General features: G+C 42.1%; 1 protein-coding gene across 5 annotated transcripts; it reads right to left on the minus strand.

The window, feature by feature from the left end:
• Window positions 1-2,144: 2,144 nt before the first annotated feature.
• LOC143517642 (GTPase IMAP family member 8-like) lies at window positions 2,145-13,415 on the minus strand. Of its 5 annotated transcripts, none has more exons than XM_077010365.1 (6): window positions 13,336-13,398; window positions 11,615-11,697; window positions 10,248-10,332; window positions 9,305-10,007; window positions 6,443-7,051; window positions 2,145-3,967 (listed from the first exon to the last, which is right to left on the minus strand). In XM_077010365.1, exons 3-6 carry the CDS (start codon window positions 10,278-10,280, stop codon window positions 2,736-2,738), a joined length of 2,577 nt encoding a protein of 858 aa, XP_076866480.1. In that variant the 5' UTR covers window positions 10,281-10,332; window positions 11,615-11,697; window positions 13,336-13,398; the 3' UTR covers window positions 2,145-2,735. The 5 variants fall into 5 exon arrangements, with proteins under 5 accessions (XP_076866480.1, XP_076866479.1, XP_076866481.1 ...); XM_077010364.1 differs by having other exon boundaries at window positions 9,305-10,039; XM_077010366.1 differs by lacking the exon at window positions 11,615-11,697 and having other exon boundaries at window positions 13,336-13,415.
• Window positions 13,416-20,323: the final 6,908 nt, after the last annotated feature.

A 20,323-nucleotide genomic window follows, 5' to 3' on the forward strand; every position in this document is an offset into this window, starting at 1 on the left:
GCTGAGTTTTAGTTAATTGTGTAATGCACTCATGGACGTAATTTTGATTTCATAGGTGGGGGGGACACAAATTTTGTTGATGGGGGGGTGGCGAACAAAAATTGTTGACGGGGGGCGGAGAACGTAAAGTGTTACCGGAGCGGAGCTCGGAGCGGTCATTTTCTGCATTGTCCTAGCGCTAGATTTGTCGCTATTCAAATATTAGTTTTTTAACTGTTAAAAAGTGGGGGGGACATGGCTTCATCGCTATTTAAATATTTGGTTTTAAATATTTTGCCCCCCCCCACAAAGCAATCACACCAAGTCTCAACGAAAATGGATGGTTTAATAGAGAAAGTGCGCAAACCAAAAACCTGTGACATGATACAAATTAAGGATATAATAACCAGCGGTCAACTGGTACAAAGACACAACATACATAGACAAACAAATGACCCTCAGGTGAGACGGATCGTGGGCCCCGCCCACCTGAGGGACGTACACAACAACAACAACAAGGCAACTGCCGCTGTGGACGGAGGCGACCGGTACGGGGCCACCATACCGTGACAAATTGTCAGCCTTTTACTCATTTATGTTTTTGGTTTTTGATCAATTTGATCAGTTACTACATTTATTTATTGTTTTTACCTGAAACAAAAACTAATATTAGCTAGCTAATGTCAGGATAAACAGCATGTTAATGCTAATGCTAATGTTTATTAGGTTGTTTACTTTCTCAACAAGGTAACAAGGTTAGTTGTTTGGCATATCTAATTAAGTAGTGTCTTACTGTTTATCATTAAGTAGTGTTGTGTACCTATATGTAACTTGAGTAATGTGAGCAAACCTGTGTGTAGCGTATTATCACATAGCCACCCTGAAAAGTGTCTGTAGGCTATATGACGCCTGACAGGTTCCTTTCTGGTTAAAATGCGGCCCAACAGGAGAGGCAGCTGTTCATTAGGAAATTGCCCCCAGCTTGGATCACACTATCACACCCTGAGTCATGTTTAGTGCTCCAGTGTTACACTGTGCTTCCACTGTTTCTAAACTTACACAATACATCATGAAAACATTTTTGTTAAATACAGTAGTAAAATTTATGCTGATGAGGTTATACAAACATAACTTTTTTCAAGACACTTAAGGCAACAGTTGAGAAAAATGTAGAGGTTCAGAACTGCTTTTGTTGTATTGCTGTTCTCATGACTTTTTTCATGATGTATTTTTATATAAAGAACTTGAACGTGAATTAGTTCACATTATGTGTCAAGAAAGGCAGACATCACTGTAAATGAACGTTGGAATTTGTTTTCCATTGAAAACTGAGTGACATCTCTTTTCTCTTTTTAAACACAATGAGAGAAAGTTCCTCCCTCCTGTATTCTCGCTGGTGCCACTTAAATCATGTATCACCAGAAATGGTTTTGACATTGTATGCACAATGCAGTGCGGGTAACGTAGTGTCTGGCTGAGAATAGTTAAAATACTGGCTAGTTAATAACATGAATGAATGAATGAATGTTCGATTTATATAGCGCCTTTCCAGATTCCCAAGGCGCTTTACAATTTAACACAGTTACAAGTCACAGACAATCAATCACACACACACCGGCGAGAAGCGGCAGCCAATTGCGCACAGCGTACTCTCTACCGGAAGCCACAGCCCCCTGGGGGACTGAATGGGGTGCAGGAAGGGGAGAGAGGACAGACTCATACTGGCTTCCACACGTTACCCGTGATAAATTGTAGCAGAGAGGGGTAGGCATAGCAACACCGTGGAGGGCTGGAGGAGCAAGAAAGAGAGAGAGAGAGAGAGAGAGAGAGAGAGAGAGAGAGAGCAAGAGAGTGACAGACCAATGACGAGAGTGAGAGAAAGCACTACAATAAAAAACAAATTATTTGAATATCTCATGAAAAAAGTAAAATGAACTGAACTTTGAACTAGTTCATAATTAAAATTGTGAACTTTGAACGTGAACTGTTCACTTTGAGCATGTATGAACTGAACTTGAACTAGTTCAAAAAAGCTGTGAACTGGCACAACACTGTCAATGCTACCCCTAACCCTATTGGTTTTGTTTAAAACTGCACCTTTTTTCCTTTCTTTGATTTTAATATAAATATCTTTAATTTAAAATAAAGACCACTAGACCCAAACACCAAATATTCATTAAGTTCATTGTTATACATTCATGAAGTTCCTCATTTTTCTGGTGGCTTTGTAGTACATATAACAACAGTTACAGACATATAAGGTCATTTTAAGCCCTCTGCCCAGGGCCGGAGTGGGACACATTTTCAGCCCGGGAGTTTCATGTCCAAATCCGGCCCAAACTAGAGACTGACATGAGCCGGCCCATCGGGAATCCTCCCGAATCTCCCGATTAGCCACTCCGGCTCTGCCTCTGCCTTTAATCATTTACAGAACAGAAATAAAGACACAAACATAGAGAACTTGTATTTAACATATCAGCTAATGTTACACAGCTGATGTTACGTCAGACAAGAGTTTAACCTGACAACCAATCACACTGATGTACAAAAATTTAATCTTCTTAGGGTAGATGTCAGTAGAGTATCCCAACAATTTTCATATATAGATATATAGAGATAGAGAGAGAGAGACAGAGAGAGAGAGAGGGAGAGACAGAAAGGCAGTGATACAGAGAGACAGACTGAGAGAGATAGAGAGAGACAGAGAGAGGGAGTGATACAGAGAGACAGACAGAGATAGAGAGAAACAGAGAGAGTTATGAGCTCTGATTTTTAGAGTATGACAAAGCTGCTACAGCGCCCCCTGCTGCTCCTAAAGCTCCTCCTATTGCTCCTCCAACTACTAGTCCAATGATAGCTCCAATAGGACCTCCGATCAGGCCCAGGACAGCTCCAACACTAGCTCCAACCAGAAGTCCTGCAGAAGTTCCAACTGCAACATATCCAGCTCCAAGTTTCCCTGCAGCATTCAAGTGGTTGTGGTGTCTTTTCAAGAATCTGTCTAGTCCAGGATCATTGGACGCTGAGTTTACATTTTGAGCTTTTGCCTGATTTACATTAGTCAAATGCGTTTTACCTTTTGGGGGGGACTTTTTGAATTCTTTCCTCTGTAGGCTCATTGTTCGAAAACTTGGCTTCTTCATATCTTTCCTACTAGTTTCTGTCACTTCATCTTTTTTTGTCTCCAATTTCTGTCTCCTTTGTATGCTCATTTTCCAAGTTCCCCAACGACCTTTTCCGACTTTTGCTTCAGTTTTGCTTTCTTGTTCTTCTTTTCTCTGTCTCCTCTCCTCTTCCTCTCTCTGCCCCCTCTCCTCTTCCTCCCTCCTGAATCTCGCTGCATCCTCGTACATCTGGTTGGAGTAACAACTTCCTCCATTCTGTTCCACCATCCTGTCTATCTTCTCCATCAGATCAGTCACCTGCTGTCTGTTCCTCTGGTCCTCATTGTTAAAGATGTGATATCCTCTGCACTTCTCAACCAACTTGCTGAGTGCCCTGTTTTCTCTGATCAGTGTGTCTACATCCTCTTGTTTCAGACTGTCTCCATGTGTGAACACAATTATCATGTACTTCCTCAACTCTTCCCCAAACATCATCTCTAATATATCAACAACCTCTTCCTCCTGTTCTGTGAATCTGACATTAATTTGGTGAACATAAAGGAAAGCATGTGGTCCTGGACTGGACATGTAGATACTCCTCCCAATCTCTACAGCCAGCTGCTCAGCACTGAGTTTTGTGTCAAATAATCCTGGAGTGTCGACCACAACCACAGTCTTTTCTGCTGCCACTGCCTGGTGCATTTCAGACTGTTCTGTTACAGAAGCGAAGCGCAGTTGAGATCTGAATCTGTTCTCTCCCAGGATGGTGTTTCCTGTAGCACTCTTCCCCACACCAGTCTTCCCCAGCAGAACAATTCTTCTTTGATTGGGATACTTTTCAGGTTCTGAGGGTTCGATTCGATGGAATCTTTGAATTCGTGGAACTAAAAATTAATCAGATTTTGAGAAAGAAAAGTTTAGAAAAAAATGGAATGGAAACAAAATGAATAAACATAATTCTACTGTTTCACTATCTTATATCTTTGAGAAGCTTAGCAATTGACTACTTCCACACTTGGAGCTACAGAAGATAATTATCTGAACATCCTATCTGGTGCGATATCTCCTCCTTTTCTCTACCCTGACCACATCATACTGCCTCCATCTCTCTGCCCCAACCACATCGTACTGCCTCCTTCTCTCATCATGATGTACTTGTTGATCAACTACAGAGCTGGGTAGGCCTTAGTGGCTTAGTCTTAGACTGGTTCTAACTGGGCACGATTACTGTGTTGCATTAGGCATCTCTTCCTTCACACATCAAAAAAATAACTTGTGGTGTCCCCCAAGGATCAATTATTGGGCCTTTACTGTTCAAATTATATATGCTTCTGTTACCACATATCATTAACAAACATAATATTAGTTATCATCAATATGCAGATGGAACTCAACTTTACATTTCTCTAGCACCTGAAGTACTAAAATGTTTGAGTGCATAAGTGATATACAGACATGGATGTCTGACAATTTTCTGTAATTAAATAAAGAGAAGACAGAGATTCTTGTTCTTGGTAGTGATTCACAAAAGGAATGATGTTCAGATTTATTTAAATCAAATTAATCTGAAGGCCAAAAATGTGTTAAGAACTTGGCGTCACTTTTGATAATGAGCTCAGCTTTAAAATCACACATCATGCAGGACAGCATATTTTGACCTCCAAAACGTTGCTACATCACATAAAGCACATATGTCAAAGTCAAGGCCTGTGGGAACTGATTATCTATGGCCCCCTGGATGATATTTAATTACTATTAGAACCGGCCCGCAGGCCACAGCCGCCCGCTGGTGTTTTGCACGCACAAACACTACATTCCCCACAATGCAACGGTAGCCCGTGAAGTCACTGCAGCACGCACAAGCGGCGAGGGTCCGCGCGGCTAAAATGATGTAATCGCAGTGGCTCCGCCCGTGCGCGAGGGTATCGTGCGCTGTCGATTCGCGAGGTCGTGCACCTCTCCAATTTTGTAACTTTGCGCGCACCGCGCTTCAGCGCAATGAACAAATTCATGTTTGCTGGGCTCATACACCTTAACAAGGTGGAATTAAAACACTTGTACGTCACTTTCAAGGTCCATTTCAATATTTCCCAGCACGTTAAACTTAATTAAGTTAAATATTTATACATATACTCGAAATGATTTATTCACATTATTTAATGGTTGTTTATTTTCAGAATGCCCGATCTTAACGTCTTCACGTTCTCTCATGTTTCGTCCTGGAATTACAAGAGGCTCGTATTTGTTAACGTAATACAGGAGAACTGTTCAGTCAGAGAGACATTTGTTGTGAAACGAAGTAGTTACAATTTCAAGCATTTTCAAGTACTTTACTTTTTTACTTTTCAATTACAGATCCATAAGAAAATATTGCTTTATTCATTTAAGCATTAAATAATATACACTGTGTTAGGTCTTGGTTCAATAGGCTATGTGCAATCATTTCAATATGTTTTAATAAACATTGAACCAGTCCGGCCCTCGGCTTGTAGCAAATTTGGTTTTTTGGCCCTCGGTGTATTTGACTTTGACATCCCTGACATAAAGGCTAGATTATTGTAACACTGTTTTACCTGCTATCCCAAAGAGCTCTATGTCTCACCTACAGCGAGTTCAGAACGCGGCTGCAAGGGTTCTGACCCGCAGGAGAAAGAGAGATCATATTACACCTGCACTCCACTAACTGCACTGGTTAGCTGTTAGCTTTAGAATAGATTTTAAAGTTCTAGTCTTGGTTTTTAAATGTCTTCATGGTCTTGCCCCTCTTTACCTCAGTGAAATGATGGTTAGATATGTTCCAGTCAGGTCTCTCAGGTCTTCAAACAGTAATCTACTGGTGATTCCTAAAAGCCGATTAAAGATTGGTGAGGGGGCATTTAGCCACTATGGCCCAAAGCTCTGGAACTCTCTTCCTAAAGAGCTCAGAGGCATTTCATCCCTGCATAGCTTCAAGAAGAGTCTCAAAACCTTCCTGTTTAGAGCTGCTTTTAGTTAAGAAACTCTAATAGTAAATACTTCTATAACATCATCACATTATTTTAAATCCTGTCCTAATTATTTTAATATTTTTGATTCTTATTTACTTTATTAAATAATTTTATTTATTACATTTTATGTCTGTTCTAATTATTTTTAGCTTTGCCATCTTATTTACTTTATTACATTATTTTGTCTATTATTTTAATAATTTGTCATTTTATTATCTTTGTTTCCTTTTTATCTTTAATGTATTCTAATGTTTTCTTTTCTTATTATGCTTCCTTTTAATGTTTTTTTCTTTGTTCTGTGAAGCACTTTGAGTTGCATGTATGTATGAAAGGTGCTATATAAATAAAGTTTATCATTGAAACTGTACTTACATATTTCAAGTGGGGCTTTTCTGATTTTGTCAATTAGACGTTTCACTTGATCAGGATGCTGTTTTTTGTTATTGAAGACGTGGTATCTGTTCTGTAATATATTTATGATTCTCTTTAGTTCCTCATTGTCTTCTATGAACTCTTTTACAGTGAGATTCTCTCTCTCCAGATGATCCCCTCCAGTGAAGAGGATCCATATATTCTGGAGGAACCATTGTGGTAGCTTCTCAATATGTGAAAAAGTCTCAGATATTTTTACAGAGAATTCTGCAGAGCACACGTTAGCTTTTATAACCAGCAGAAACACAGTTGGCACTGAGTCATCAAAATCGCAGCTGACTTGATACTTCATCAGTGTGACACCCTGGTCCTCTCCTGGGTTACGTGGCACATATACATCAAGCTTCACTCCGTCAATGGTCACACTCTGCTTCTGAACACACACAGACTCGGAGGGTTCCTCAGACGTAAACGCTTGTCTTCCAATGATGGTGTTTCCTGTGGAGGTTTTCCCAGCTCCTTCATCTCCCAGAAGGATCATGTTTAAACGTAGAGGCGTGGTCTTCCCCGCTCGCCTCTTAAAGATACTTGGCACCTTCTTTAGGGCTCCTACAAAATAACAGTAGAGAAAAGGAAAAATAATTGTTTACACAGCAGAATACTCAAAGGATGATGCAGATACAGGCCTGATAGTTTTCAGGCGCCACGCCGGAATTCCGGCGTACCGACGTGTCTTCGAGAAAAAAAGGTTCGCTAGTGCATGAGTTAAAGTTCTCCGTCACCACGACGAATTTCCGTCATTTGAATTTTTTGGGGGGAAAATCCGTCAAATCATAATAATAAACCACACGCGCGCGTTATCTGTTTTGAGGCCGAAATATGATCCTGTCACTGGCGCTCATCAGCGCTGGATGGATGACGGCGGTGTCGTTTAATTGACTTGCGGCTGATTTTCGGACATTACGTAGAGAAGTTACCTCCGTCCAGCCTTAAGTCCAGTTTGTTTTGGTCATTAATGCTCCGATTCAATCGACATAAACATCATACAGGCGGTCCCAGGGTTACGAGGTTCCCGAGTTACAATTTTTCTCCCATTTACTGTATAAATCCTTGTTTGGACCTAAGTGGTTCTGCTTCGTAAACGGAACTTGGTGTTTGGTGTGCGCGGCGGAAGAATACACGGTTACGCGGCTCGGGACCGTGGAGGACGGCGTCAGGATAGGCCTTTAGGTATTTTATCTTTATTCTGATGAAGTTTAATTTTTATCAGAAATATAAGAAAGTGGTTTTTTTTAGCTGATACAGGTGGTCAGATGATCTGGTTCATCATGGCCGTCTGTAACTTACGGCGTAAGGTGTAATCAGGCCCGTTGACAGTCTTGCTGGGGCCCGGGACAAGAAAGTTTCATGTGCCCCCCCCCCCCCCCCCCCCCCCCCCCCCCCCGCGCACGTCATTTGAATTTCCTCTGTAGCAGACAATCCTTCTGTTAGGTCATATAGTATATAATATAGCCACACATCAAAGCTGTTTCTGACAGCTGACTGGTTTATGCTTGACGCGAGGGTTCGCGCGAAAATTAAAGGTACATTTCAATATTTTCCAGCACGTTAAACTTAATTAAGTTAAATATTTATACATATACTCGAAATGATTCGAAATAATTCGCTTTTTATCACATTATTTAATGGTTGTTTATTTTCAAAACGCCCAATCTTAACGTCTTCACGAGAACTGTTCAGTCAGACAGCTATTTGTTGTGAAACGAAGTAGTTACAATTTCAAGCATTTTCAAGTACTTTAGCCTATATTCCAGCATTTTTCAAACCTGGAACACAATGCAACTTTAAAATTCGTCAGGTAAATGTTTTTCCTTTCTTTTCTGCGCTCCAGATTTCTGTATTTAATTTAACTATCCACCACTGTATTTCCCGCTGTTTGGCCAGTACCAGACGGCTACGGTCGGTGCTCGATCAAACCATTTTCCAGTGGGAGGCGGGGGTGCATGCACTTAATGGAAAATATGCAGATAGGTAAAAAACATATATATTTGAGCCATTGAGCTTATTATGAGTACATAATTTTATATTAATGAAAGATTTCAAGATTATTTAAAAATTATAGACTTTAAATAAAAAATAAATTGCTGGGCTCTTTGATGGGCCCCCCTGGCCCTAGGGCCCGGGACAACAGACCCGGTTGTCCCCCCCTGTCGACGGGGCTGGGTGTAATACATGAACAAAAGCACAAAATGTATGTCCGAATAAACCAACACAAAATATTTATTAAATATTTTATATATTAAAATAATCATAATATTTGTAATTCTTTTAAACTTTATTTGCATAATTTCTTTGAGTTGTCTGGTATCCTATAATTTACTAATAGTAATGAATAAATAATTGATCATGCCTGTTTTTTAACATATTGTGTCTAATTGTGTTAACAGAATCTTTAGGTTACAGCATTTTCTCAGAATATTAATAGATTTTTTTTTATATTCCACCATAATGATTACCTATATTATAATATAGTATTCCATATATACACACACACACACACACACACCCAATCCCCCCCCCCTCTCAGAAAAAGTTCAGGCTCAGGAATTTTTCCCACTATCACCCCTGCAGATATTATTGGTGTTCAGCACAATTGCAGCAGAAATTTCTACAATTGTAGTACTTTTTTATCATTTTGTATATTTGACTCATAGATTCATACTGCTGGCAGAACAACCACTAACCACCCACCTCCCCCCAAGAATAAATAAACTCCTCAGATATAAACAATTCACGATGGCTTTACATTTAAAATCTCACATTTAAACAGTGACTGTTGCTGAGTTCCCTGTGTGATTTTACCTTTTTTTACTTCCGAGTTTCCTCCATCCACATCTTCATGTGTCTGGTCTGCTCCAGTGGTCCGGTCTGCTCCAGTGGTCTGGTCTGCTCCAGTGGTCTGGTCTGCTCCAGTGGTCTGGTCTGGTCCTCTCCTAAATGGTCCTGACTGCTTCTCCTCCTCAAACTCCAGTGTAGGTGCTTCAGTCACTGCACAGTTCAAATGTCCTCTGTTCTGCTCCACCACCTTATCTATCTTCTTCAGAAGCTGAAGAACCTGATCTTTATTAGATGTAGATGTGTCCTCACATATGTGATGTCTCCCTCCACATTCTCTGATGAATGTAGATAAACATCCTCTTGTGTCTTGGTCTTCACCTGTAGTCACCACGACTGACTGTTTCAGACACAGTGGACCATAAGAGTCCAGGACACTTCTGATTCTGTCCTGGTCCTCCTGTGTGAAGTTCTCAGACTGGAGCACCAGTAAAAACACATGAGGTCCAGGAGCAGAGAGAGACACACACTCTTTCACTCTCTGAGTCAGTTCCTCTTGAGTGAGATCAGTGTGAAGCAGGTGGGGTGAGTTGATGAGGGTGATGTATCTCCCCTCCACTAGTGCACTGGCTCTATCACTGTGAAGCTCTACTGAAGGAGGAGGAGCTTCCGTCTCAAACATGTATCTTCTCAGGATGAAGTTTCCCACTCTGCTGGTCTCTGGAACATCCTTCCCCAGCAGAACAATCCTCAGATCAAACACTAGAAATTTATGAGTAAAGGAATTAATGGTCAAAAAATATGGGTGTCTCCGTGTCTAATAACCTGATGTATGAGATGGGCCTACTAACAAGCTGTGAAGAACCAGGTGGCTAACTATAATGAAATGAGAAGTAAACCCCTCCATAGTGGCATAGAGATATGGAGGTGTGAGATGTGGCAATGAGATATTGATCACTAGGAGACTTACAGGACTTGCTGTGATACATGTTCCCAGAAACATAACACTGGATCCAGAGGAAAGTCTCAAACCACGAGGTGATTTTGGTCTGACACTGCGGAATTATTTTGGGCACAGGAACAAGGATTAAACTCATTAACATTAACTCATTACCCTTAACTCGTTAGCATTAAACTAATTATCACTTAAAAGCAGTAATTGTGCATCTAATGATCATCATGCAACATTTTTCTCATCCCTCTGTTTTCCCATGTATTGCTATTGCTCTTCCATAGACTGCTATCATTATTACATAAACCAGTTCGACTCAGTTTACTTTTGTTTATTTAATTACTGTTTTTGAAAGAAGAGTTTAACTTGAATAGTTATCAAGGGTTAATGAAAACATGAGAACACTGAAGAGGTGAAAAACAAAATTGATTAGAAGGTGGTGTGGTACATTCACCCATTCATCTGTTTCACACTATGTAACTGGAGGGTTTTAATGTCCAGTTCCACGTTAAATTAAGTCTCTAGTAAATGGATACACCACTAAATGTCCACAGAACAGGGTGTACTGTAAAATCACACCATGATCAGCCCAACTATTACCAGTCACTGTATTATAATATCAGATTTTACTTTTATTTCACTATATATTCAGATTTCTACTGTAAACACTGGATATCTAGGATAAATCAGATTAAACCAGAGTCACAGGTCCCCTAGAATGTTTACTACATTTTTATCAGTGCTTTATAAGTTGGTGGTGTCATGTGTAGTGAATGTTCAAGTGCATAAAACGGCATACTGCGCATGCGTGATTGCCCTGAGTTCAATGACGCACGTGGCGTAGCGAGATATGTATGTCGGTCTAGCAGTCTGTGCAAGTCATGTCAACGTGTAGTGTGAGTGTTCAATAAACTACGCATTAACATAACATCATCCACCTCGCGTTACTTGATGTAAACGCCACAGGTGGTATGTTAAACATCTGCTGAAATAAACTATAATTAAAAGAATAACTCATAACAATAACAATAACAATTAATGTACCAAAACCAGTTAATAAACATTGTGAATATATGAGATTATGTTTTGCCATCAGTAGCGAATTTCAGTACAGTAGAGTGTGTGGGAGTTTCGTTCACATCAGAATCACCTTCGGTGTGTTATGTACTGCAGAGTTCTGCCTAATTGTCAATAAATGTCAAGCTGGGAATGAGAACAGGTTGGGGCCTCATTGGGTTGAGTGAACAAAATGACACTGGCTCTGTGTTGCCATGGGAACTATTCTAGCTGTCTGTGTTCCTGAATTCCATCTCAGTGCAGAACGACGCAAACCTCACCCATGACCCATGACCTATGACCCTGGTGAATTACGGAAAGTCACATACCTGACATTCTACTCATAGTTTGCTGTTGTTTTGAGGAAATACAAACACCAGGATGCCAAGATAAAAGTGTCAGGATACGTGTCCTGTGCAAAGAAGGGGAAGAGGGCAGGTAAACATCATCACACCTCTTCCCCTGCGCATCGCGGTGATGCTCGCCCGACGATCGCCGAGCTGCAGCAGTATGCACGGGAGATCAAGGAGGAGTTGGTAGCAGAGAAATACCGCCAAGCTGCACAGAAGGCTTGGCGAGAGGAACTCCGCTCCCCAACGAGGGACTCCTCTCCCCTGACAGTAGGCACATGGGAGTTCCTCACCTCCGAGATGACTCCAAACCCCCCCCCCCCCGAGTGTGAGTTTGGGGGGGAGGAGACTGAAGAGGAGGAAGGCTCCCCTCTGTCAGTGTATTCAGCCCCCACTGAGTACTACAGTGAGGATATGAGCCCCCCCTTCGTCCGAGTGCTCAGCCCTCACGGAGTACTATGGGGATGAGGTGAGCCCCCCTACGTCCAAGTACTCAGCCCCCACGGAGTACTATGGGGATGAGGTGAGCCCCCCTACGTCTAAGTACTCAGCCCCCACGGAGTACTATGGGGATGAGGTGAGCCCCCCTTCGTCCGAGTGCTCAAACCCCACAGAGTACTATGGGGATGAGGTGAGCCCCCCTACGTCCAAGTACTCAGCCCCCACCGGGTACTACGAAGAGGAACTAAGCCCTCCTCTGTCCGTGTGATCGGACCTCACGGAGTGTGAGGGAGAGGAGGAGGAGGAGTGAGGGTGAATCCTGCATTGAGAGAGAAAGGGTGAGCCCACCTCCATTAGAGTACTCCAGGGAGACCGTGAGACAGAAGAGACCCCTGACGGAGGGTGATCCTCTTTCCATTTCCGAAGGGAGCAGCATGGAATGCTCCCGGTGCTACACCCCGGAGGAGGCAATGAGGTGGAGTTCGGGCAGCTTTGAGGAAGAAATGGAGGTGGAGGAACCGAGACACAGAACCAGACCAGCGGAGCAACCACCAAGGGGAGGTGCGGTTCCCCCGATGATAGTATGGTTCCACCCATCAGTGTGGTTCCGTGGCATTAAATCCATGCGGGCACCCTGGGATGGGTAGTGCCCTTGGTGGGGGGCTCTGTCACATTTCAGGCCTGGCCCCCTCCTTGGGGAGTGTGTCTATGTAATCCGTGTATGTACCTGTGGAGGTGTGGTTGTGTGTGTGTGTTCACTCGTGTCATTAGTCTAATGTGTTTCACACAGTGCTTGTTAGTTAATGTGTATAAAGTGTCTTTGTGTATAACGTCCTGTACTCGTCTTTGTTTGAGTCTCACGCTCGTACGTTTTCGTGTTATGTGTGCGCTGTCTGCGCAACTTCACAACAATTAAAGTATCGATGTTGTTGCATCCTGAGTTAGAGTGTATTTTAAGGCACACTAGTTTATACTGTATCTTAGAGTGTACATGCCAACTGTTGCCATGCACACCATGTCATCCTCTAGCGATTCATCAGTGGTTAGTGTCTGATTAGAGGCCAGATGAATGCAAACATCTGGTCAGCAGTGGCACTGTAATCAGACTCTGACCAATGGTATATGAGGTTCAGCAAGATTGATGAATTATGTATACCACCAGTTGGGTAAAATACACCCATATGACAGACGTAGCTAATAATGTATCCAGTGAGTACAGTATTATATCAGTATATCAGACTGTTGGGTAAAAGTCTTACCTGATCTGAGATCAGTGGAGGCTGGTGCTCTGCTCACTCGGTGTCTGCTGTGCTGATCTGTCTCTGCTGCTGACTGTGTGTCTCAGACTAAGTGGGGCGGGATTAACAAGGGCAGTTCTCAGAAGGCTGGAACTGTCTGCCTGTAACATCTGCTATCAACGTATATTTGCTCACTCATATCATTATCTCAAGATTCTTACAAACTGTAACTGGTCTGCAAGTTTCTCACCTCACTCACAGAGAATAACAAGGCATATTCAGATATCTGTATTTGTTCACAGCTTGAGCCAGGGTAAGGTATAGGTTAATGTTTTTGCATCAAATAGAAGATGAAGATTCCTTATTCCTATGGAAGGTTGTAAACATACTGTAAACATCAATTACATACAACTTAACTACTGTGTTTGTAATTGTCAATACTATCATACAGGGAAGTTACAGAGCACATTACTATGGAAACCTGACAGACCAGATTGTTTTAAACAGGTCCTTTCCACATTCATGTCTTTAACATCAACACGATGACTAGGTACATTTTGCTTTTTTTAACCCTCTATTGAACAATGTTGCCTCAGGGTAACAAACCTGTTTTCCTCACTGTACTGTCTCATGGCATACATTTAATGACAGCAAAGGACTTATTAATAATCCTGTTTTAAATCCTTTTCTAGTATTGTACAGCTTGTGCATTATGTGGTTCTACTCCTGACAAGATCCCTCAGATAAGATACTTTTATCAAATCACATATTTATCTGAGGCTTAATTAGCAGCAAGGACTAATCTCTTTGGAACAATATGTCAGGTCACAACAGATTGTTCTGTTGTTTGGGTTTGAAAAAAACATCGCAATATTTCACAAGGAGGGGAAGGTAGGTGTGTCTTAAGTAGAAGAGTGTGGCAAGGTAAATAAGGAACACATGGAGAATAATTAGTATTCTGGGGACTGTGCCCTAGCAACATAAGTGGTAGAACTTCTGGGATGCGTACTGCCCTCTGGTGGTGGAGTTATGTGTGATTACCAATTACCAACAGCACACTTGTTCTATGCATAAAAACTGAAGAAAGTAATAAGAAAAATGCTAATAATAATAATAATAATAATAATAAAACACTCAGGAATGGATTTTTGCATGTTGTCCCAATCTATTTTCTCACCATTTTGTATTGTGATTTTTGGGGGAAATTAATGTCTTCATGTTCTCTTTAGGGTGGGAGAGTACAGGGTGTGACAGGCTGATACAGGGGGAGTGGTATGAGGGGGTATTCGTGTGCATGTACACAAGCCCCCATAATGCACTGATAAGCAATTTACAAAACACCGCTTTGTTGTTTTTTTTTATAACTTTCCAAAATTGTCATAAGCAGAACCATTCACAAGTTGTGCAATTTTATGGAGTAATTTATCTGTCAGGTAGGCCGGGACCAGGGTTCAGATGCCCATTTCCCGACACACCCCCTCTACACCACTCCCTCAGTCTGTCACCGGAGAATTAATGTAGCACACCTGTGTCACATTCTTCACATTCCTCTCCTCCCTAAGTGCCTACAGGTCCTGTCATCCAGTGCTGCATATTCCTCCAGCCTGACCTGTGAGTGCAGGTCCCACCATCCAGTGCTGCATATTCCTCCAGCCTGACCTGTGAGTGCAGGTCCCACCATCCAGTGCTGCATATTCCTCCAGCCTGACCTGTGAGTGCTGCCCCCTGTGAGTCTGTCACCGTGAGTGAATCACTTGTGTTTATTGCTCTTAGTTATTACGTCTGCGCCTTTATTTTGCTTGGCTTTTTTATGCTTTGCTTGTTATGGACAATAAAGCCTTGACAACACCATTACCGCCCCCTGCTGGTTCTGCCCCATCACACATCTTTGTAGCTGCTATCTCTGTAATGATCCATAAAATGTAAAGGTTTAGCTAAGAATTCTGGTAGAACAAGTCCAGTCACAACAAGTGTTTGTTATTTCAGTGTGAAGAACCCACCTGTCAAGGTACGGCGGGCCTCCTACTAGTCGCCCATGTATACAGTGGCAGTTGTCTTGTTGTTGCGTTGTGTTCATCCCTCAGACGTTTGTTTGTCTATATATGTCTTGTATTTGTACCATGGTCATTGTATCCTTCATTTGGATTGTGTCACGGGTTTTTGGTTTGCGCACTTTATTCATTAAAACCATCCTTTTTCCCTGAGACTTGGCGTGATCGCTTCCATTTTATTTCGCACTCCCTGCCTGTCACAGAATGACCAGCCGCTTTCACAAGCTGCCATTCTCCTTTACTTTCTCCTTCGTTCATGGTCATGTCTTGTGGTAAGTGTTTGTCTGCGTGATATTTGATCGTTGTCTATGTCTGGAGAAGAGCTGGGTCATTTATTGTTTATCCCACCATGCTTAAATGTTCATTAGTGTTGCGTACTGTGTGTGGCATGGCGGTGACTAGGGCAGTTGACCCTAGGGTAGCTCTTCTCATTCACTTGAAGCTCATGTGCAGTTCTATCTCAAAAAGGATAGAGGCCGCTAATTTCACTTGCACTGGTTTTAAGCACATTTACATTTACATTACATTTACATTTATGGCATTTAGCAGATGCTCTTATCCAGAGTGACTTAAAAAGTGCTTAGCATCTGATCACAGAATCCATCCTAGGTAATAATACAGATAGGCCAGAATTCAAGATACCCTTGAGTCAGACTACTACTAAACTACAGGAGTCAATGCCATTTCCTAGTGTTTTCCAAGTTAAACTTTAACCAAGAAGCACAAATAACCATAGACAGACATACAATTTAAGAACAATGGCAAGTCCTATCTGCTGAGTTAGTGCTCTTTTAAGAACCCAACTAACAGGTGAGTCTTCAGTCTATGCTTGAAGACATCAACAGACTGCAGTCTGAACAGCTAATGGAAGATCGTTCCACCATCTTGGAGCCATGGCAGAGAATAGTCTGGAGCTATGTCTTCCATGAGACTTTAAGTGTAGAGTTTCAAGTCGAGCCAAGCTTGAGGTTCTGAGTGCTCGCTGTAAGGATCGGCTTTTGAACATGGACATCATGTAGGGAGGGGTTAGTCCATTTTTGGCTTTGTAAGCAAGCATCAATGTTTTATTTCTGATGCGTGCCGCTACTGGAAGCAAGTGAAGAAAGCATAGCAGAGAAGTCACATGTGAGAACTTTGGGAGATTGAAGACCAGTCGTGCTGCAGCATTCTGAATTAGTTGTGGAGGTCTGATGACCCATAGAGGAAGTAGGGTATTGCAGTAGTCCCACTTTGAGATGACTAGAGACTGCACAAGCATTTGAGTAGCTTCCTGTGAAAGGAAAGGTTGTATTCTTCCTGTTGCAGAGGAGAAATCTGCAGGATCTGGTCAGCTTTGAAACGTGTTGAGAAGGCCAACGTTACACCCAGACTTCAAGCAGTTTCTGATGGTGTTAACAAGGTGTTCTCATAGGAAATTGTGAGGTCGCTGTGTGGGTTTGGAGTTCATAGAATGTACAGAAGCTCAGTTTTGTTAGGGTTGAGCTTCAAGTGGTGAGCAGTCATCCATGAAGCAATATCTGCCAAGCATGCCGAGATATGCCCAGAAACCTGGGTGTCAGAATAAGTGACGGAAAGAATTAGCTGGGTATCATCAGCACAGCAATGATAAGAGAAATCATGAGACAAAATGTCACCAAGGGAACGAGTATATAATGAGAAGAGAAGAGGGCCTATGACTGAGCCTTGGGGGACTCCAGTGGAAAGTTTACATGGATTGGATGTGGATGCTCTCCATGTTACCTGATAGGATCTGTCTTCAAGATATGACTGGAACCATTTCCAAGCAGAGCCAGTCACACCAAGGCTAGAAAGAACAGAGAAGAGGATGTTGTGGTTGACCATGTCAAAGGCTGCAGAAAGATCCAGAAGAATTTAAACTGATGATAGCTTGTTAGCCTTGGCAGCATGGAGCTTCTCACTGCTTTGAGGGTCGTTTCTGTTGAGTGTGCCCGTTTGAAGCCAGACTGATTAGGATCATGGAGTTGGTTCTGTGTGAGGAAGAGAGATAATTGGTCATAGACCCATAGTTTTTGATAGAAAAGAAAGAAGTGATACGAGTCTGTAGTTGTTCATGTCAGAGGTGTCAAGTGGTGCTTTTTTCAAGATTGGTACCACCCTTAACATCTTGAACATGGTAGGTACATGACCCGAAACTAAGGAGTTGATGATGATTGCTGAGATGAATGGAAGGAGATCTCTTGACATATTCTGGAAAAAGAGTGGAAGGAATTGGATCGTGCACGTAGTAGGATTGCTGGAAGTCAGAAGTTGATGTATCTTGTCTGAGGAGAGAGAGGAGAAAGAAGCCAAGGATTTGAGTGTTGGGTTAGAAATACTAATGGGAAGGTTGGGAACTGGGGAGAAAGACTGACTGACTGCAGCAATCTTCTCTTCAAAGAAGATGACAAAATCCTGAGGAGTGAGAGAGGATGGAGGAGGGGGTGAGGGAGGGTTAAGGAGTGAGAGAGGATGGAGGAGGTGGTGAGGGAGGGTTAAGGAAAGAAGAAAAAAATACTGAATAGCTTGCGTAGGGTGGATGCAGAGGATTCAAATTTCTTTCTGTAGTAGGCTGACTTTGCTGATGTGACTTCCAATGAGAACTTTGAAAGGAAAAATTGATATGAGCGAAGGTCTGAATCTAGGCAATTTCTTTTCCACCTCCTCTCTGCAGTTCTTAGATCTTTCATGTGGCTGCGTAGCACTTCAGTTAGCCAGGGGTGGATGGAATAGATCTCTTGAGATTGGGGGAGGGAGGACAAAGAACATTGATGGATGAAGAGAGCATAGAGAGGAAAGTATTGGTAATTGTGTCCAGTGAGAGAGAAGACAGACAGTTCTGGTAAGGAAGGGAGGACAAAATTGTGGCAGCAAGGGTTGAGGGATCGGTGGAGCGTGAATTTGGGTGAAAGTAATAAAAATGTATTGGGGAAGTGTGAGTGGAAATGGCAGGGAGGGAGAAACAAAAGGATAGAAGGTGATGGTCTGACAGGTGAAGTGGGGTGACTGTGATGTCCGATGTTCCGGTGGCTCGTGTAAAGACCAGGTCCAGAATGTTGCCTGCTCTATGAGTCAGAGGGGACAGGTTGATGGCGAAGTCAATGAATGTAGTTTGTCGGATAAAAGGTTGAAGTAACCAAGGAAAATGGGTCGGTTTGCTTCAATGGTGAATTGACTGAGGAGGGTATCAAGTTCATCAATGAAGTTCTCAAGGGAACCTGGAGGGCGATAAATCACAATGATGTGAAGATTAGTGGGGTAGGATACAATGATAGCATGGAACTCAAAGAAAGAAATTGAAAGAGCTGAGGAGAGTTGGGTGAAACATCACTCTGGAGATAACAGTAGACCTGTGCCACCTCTCCTTCCAAGGCACCACGCGAAATGAGTGAATGAGAAGGCAGAGGACAGAGCAGCTGGAGTTGCAGAGTTCACCGGATTGATCCAGGTTTCGGTCAGAGCCAAGAAGTGTAGCGAGTGGAGGGATACAAGAGCTGAGATGAAGTCAGCCTTCTGGACAGCAGATTGGCAATTCCAGAGTCCTCCAGTCACTGTGATTGGAGTTTGTGGTGAACATTGTAGGTAAATTAGGTTCTTGGTTTTGTGATGGCTATGATAGTATCTATGAGATCTGTGGGATACATACACAGGAAGACACATTATGGAATAGAACAAGCTTTATGGACACTAGTAGGGAAAATAGCAGAATAAGTTGAGACTTAGATGGGTTAGAGATTCAGTGTCTTTGGAGGAAAGTTGATTAAAGCAGAGAGCATTGAATCACTGCCTGAGGTCAGAAGCTAGGAGTTGTCCTAAGTTATCTGTTTTAGTGCTATATCCGCCCCCTAATTCACACCTTGGACCAGTACGAAACTACACCTGGAGTGAATAATTACAGCTAACAAGCTTAGGATAAGAAGCCTGGAATTTACCAAAATGTGTGCCATATTTTTGTCAATTGTGATTTTTCACCGCAATCGAAATTTGTCTTCTGCTTTTTACCCATCTGTGCAGTTAGAACACACACACACACCAGTGATTACTAGGGGGCTGTGGATCACACATGCCCAGAGCAGTGGGCAGCCCTAACCCGGCACCCGGGGAGCAGTTGGGGTTAGGTGCCTTGCTCAAGGGCACCTCAGTCATGGCCTCAGGTCTGGGAATCGAACCCACGACCATCCAGTCACAAGACCAGTTCCCTACCACCAGTTCATGACTGTCTGAGGCAAAAGTAATTAAACTCAAATCCTACCTTAACCAATCACAGGATGTTCCAAGAGTACATAAACAAAGCACACTGCACACAAAGCATGGAATTACATTTGCGTTTATGTGTATAATTAGCCTAGTATTTTCTTTTGAAGTAATTACATCGTATATACCACATTAAGTGTAAAAAAAAATCAAATGTACTATTTTGAATTATTTAGCATTAGCTGAAATGTTCCCAATATTTAATTAAATCTCTCCATTCATCATCATGCAGTTAATAGCATTTCAGACTTTCACAACTAATGTATTCTTTGCAAAGAAATGGCTACAAGTTGGCTTGTTTTAACTTAACCAATAAAATTGATTGATTATTCGGTAGCACATATAAGTAACTTGGATTAAGGTTAGCAATTGTGCTTGTGTGATGAACATGGCAGCTCTTCAAAGAGTATTGGCTTTGAATAGAAGACATAATTTAAGAAGATGACGTAATACACGAAGCCATGTAGTTCGCCTGAATGCATAATTTTGCCCTTAGCCCCACAATGCAGTTATTGACAGCCCTCCGATTTTATGCCACAGGTGGGTTTCTGCAGACTGTTGGTGATGTCCATGGACTAAGCAAAGCTGACGTATCTAAATGTGTGCATGCTGTTACTAAAGCATTGCTTCGCCATGCAGCAACATACATCAAATTTCCAAGAACTAGGAATGTATTGTAAAAATGTTTGTTTGGTTTTCATGCAATT

Source organism: Brachyhypopomus gauderio, chromosome 6 (assembly GCF_052324685.1).
Source record: "Brachyhypopomus gauderio isolate BG-103 chromosome 6, BGAUD_0.2, whole genome shotgun sequence".
Taxonomy (NCBI): Eukaryota; Metazoa; Chordata; class Actinopteri; order Gymnotiformes; family Hypopomidae; genus Brachyhypopomus; species Brachyhypopomus gauderio.

Excerpts from the sequence above, each read along its gene's own strand:
- LOC143517642 (XM_077010363.1), bottom strand. Across the intron at positions 7,052-9,304 it reads AAACTCGGAAGTAAAAAAAG|GAGCCCTAAAGAAGGTGCCA; the intron begins GTAAAATCACAC and ends GTTATTTTGTAG. Across the intron at positions 3,968-6,442 it reads AAAAGCCCCACTTGAAATAT|TTCCACGAATTCAAAGATTC; the intron begins GTAAGTACAGTT and ends ATTAATTTTTAG.